Raw genomic sequence first — 2892 nt, forward strand, 5'->3', positions numbered from 1 at the left:
CGCCCACCACAAAGCCACGCCCACCGACCAATGGAAACAAAACCACGCCCACCGACCAATGAGAACTTAGTCCCGCCCATCGACCAAGGACCAATGAGATCAAACTCCAGCCTACCGACCAATGAGAACGAATCTACGTCACAAAGGTCCGCTCACCAAGATGCTATCATCTAGTCTGTCTCTTCTTATAATACACAGGATGTAGTCAGAAAATAGACATGGTGTCGTACCAACAAGAGACTATGATGACGTAATTGACATTAAACGAAAGGGGGAGGGGATACGATTGCACAAAAAAACAAATGCAAAGACGTTGCCACAAAGGCGTTACAGTATATCTTCGTTGTTGTTATATCTTTGTTGTTATTGGTCCTATTACTACATGTAAGACATTAAACGAAAGAGGAGGGGTAACGAATACGTTAACACAAAAACAACCGCACATAGACATTGCCAAAAAGGCATTACAGCATATCTTCTTTGCTAATGACCCGATTTTGACGTATGGGGTGTCAAATGAAAGCGGTGGCGACACAGAAGCCAACTGTCAATTCTTCTTCTGTCAACGTTTAACATTAACTGTCAATTCTTCTTCTTGTTTTCCGTATAGTGCCTAACAGAACGTGACGTGAATGGCGTGACGTGAATAACGTGACGTGAATAACGTGACGCGAATAACGTGACGCGAATGACGTGACGTGAATGGCGTGACGTGAATAACGTGACGTGAATAACGTGACGTGAATAACGTGACGTGAATAACGTGACGCGAATAATGTGACGCGAATAACGTGACGCCAATGGCGTCACATTTGACGCAGAACGTGACATTTGAACGTGAATGATGTGACATTTACGCGACATTCGACGCAGAACGTTATATGTAGAGACATTTATGTGTCATTCGATAGAGAACGTGACATTTAAATACAACTTTTTTCATTTACCCACCCCCTTATACGTTAATAAAAAAAACCTTAATGAGGTTAACATAAGTTTTTATTTCATCTAATATATTACAAAGTTATGTATAAAAAGAGCCAACTTTATTCAGTAAATATTTCAACTGTGTAACTAAGCCTTCGTCAGGGCAAGGAATTCCGAATAAGTTCCAATTAAATCTGCCAATTTCGATGATATTCTTTGTAAATTCATTATATTTGTAATAAGTGCTGCCATCTAGAAAGTATAAATGACCATCTATATATTTAAATACTGATTTAATGGTGGTCGGTACTCCTGGGAATATGTCCCTTATCTGACCTCTGCTAATGACGAGGTCTATTATATCGTCATATTCGATGAATGATGTATTGTCATACCATAAATATGTTTTCCTGTGTGAGTCTGAAATACAACATTTATTTCGGCATGGGGCGGTAATACAAACAGAGATATATCTCGTCAAATAGTTATGCTGGGAAAGGATACTGAGTACATAGTGTTATTTGATGTAACAATTAAGTTGCCAGCTATATTCTGAAACACATGCGAAATATTTCTTAGTTGTTTAGGTAAATAAGTACTCAAATGTTCTGGATTATTCGGTACCATGTGTCCATTTATATCATTCTTCCATACAAATCCTTCATGTATTATATACATATGATGGTTCTTAAACTGAGGATCATATGCTAAAAAGAGACTATTAGGATATTCAATAGCACAAAAATGTGGTGCAGTTTTCGTTGCTTGATGGGGTATGATCTCGGTTGGTCTAGGTCGGTATCGTGTAGTATGCACCCTCGATATATGCGACTGGGGTGTTGCACTAGTCTGTGTAGGAATATATGTACTTTTGCGCGGCGATGACGGGGTTAATGCACTATACTGTGAAGGAATAGATGTACTTTTGCGTCCGTATAAAGCCTCTAAGCCACTAATATCATCCTGACTAATATTTTGTAATTTATTAGGGTACCATGGATACATTACAGCTGTCTCATCGTTACTGTGTAATAATCCTAAACTGTGACCGATTTCATGAAGAACGACCATAAAGAGATTGGTGGAATCATAATCGGGATCATTCAAATTATAACTCCATTTTTCATCGAGGTCTAAATGTATTTCTACGCAACTATCATTATTGATGGGAAAATACGAATGTGCTAATGTTCCACCACGACCATCAAAATCAAATCCACACTTTTGGCCCCCCATACAATTGGAGCGAAAATAATGTTTTCTTTTAACTGCTGTTATAGTGATATCTGGTTTCGGAACAGGAACAGTTACTCTGGTAAAATGTAAATTTGAAACATCTTTCCATATTTTAAAGGCTCGTTCAACTAATTGAATTAGATCTTTCACGTTATATGCCTGAGGAAAGTACCATCTTAGATTATGTTTATACCATTTTCCCTTAAGAGAGTAAGCGTTTTCTCCAGTGTGACATCGAGGTTTTTGCATTAATGCTATGGTTTCATCGTTTAATGTACCATCCACATATAAATTATATTTTTGTTGGAAATGTAGGAGCGTTAAATTAAAATTTGCTATAGAATTGCTATCTATATATCCATATTGTTGAAAAAATCTCATAGCATCGTTTTCGGAAAAGGCGTCTGTTGCTGCCATGCAACGCAGCAGTAGCACACACATTAAAAACACATCCATCCTTGTTTACGTACAAAAATAGACTGATCCATAATATAAGAATCAATTTATATATATAATCACATAAAACATATATGATAGAGTGCCAAAGAGACATTATACATAACATTGTGTTAAAACAGACATCACAACGTAAATCGTCATTCAAAATCCTTTAATTTGATGGGTCATACATTGATTTCCGCTTATCCGTTCCAAAGATACATGGTACATTGCCATAACGGCCGTTGCGATCACTTGGTTGAACTGAAAATGCTTATTTATTGTTATTGA

The 2892-nt window shown here is 37.2% G+C and overlaps 1 protein-coding gene across 1 annotated transcript; it reads right to left on the reverse strand.

Moving 5' to 3' along the window:
* Window positions 1–1404: 1404 nt before the first annotated feature.
* LOC126891271 (50 kDa hatching enzyme-like) lies at window positions 1405–2580 on the reverse strand. Its single transcript, XM_050660450.1, has one exon. The coding sequence runs from the start codon at window positions 2578–2580 to the stop codon at window positions 1405–1407; it is 1176 nt and encodes a 391-aa protein (XP_050516407.1).
* Between the last annotated feature and the right edge of the window lie 312 nt (window positions 2581–2892).

Source organism: Diabrotica virgifera, chromosome 9 (assembly GCF_917563875.1).
Source record: "Diabrotica virgifera virgifera chromosome 9, PGI_DIABVI_V3a".
Classification (NCBI taxonomy): domain Eukaryota; kingdom Metazoa; phylum Arthropoda; class Insecta; order Coleoptera; family Chrysomelidae; genus Diabrotica; species Diabrotica virgifera.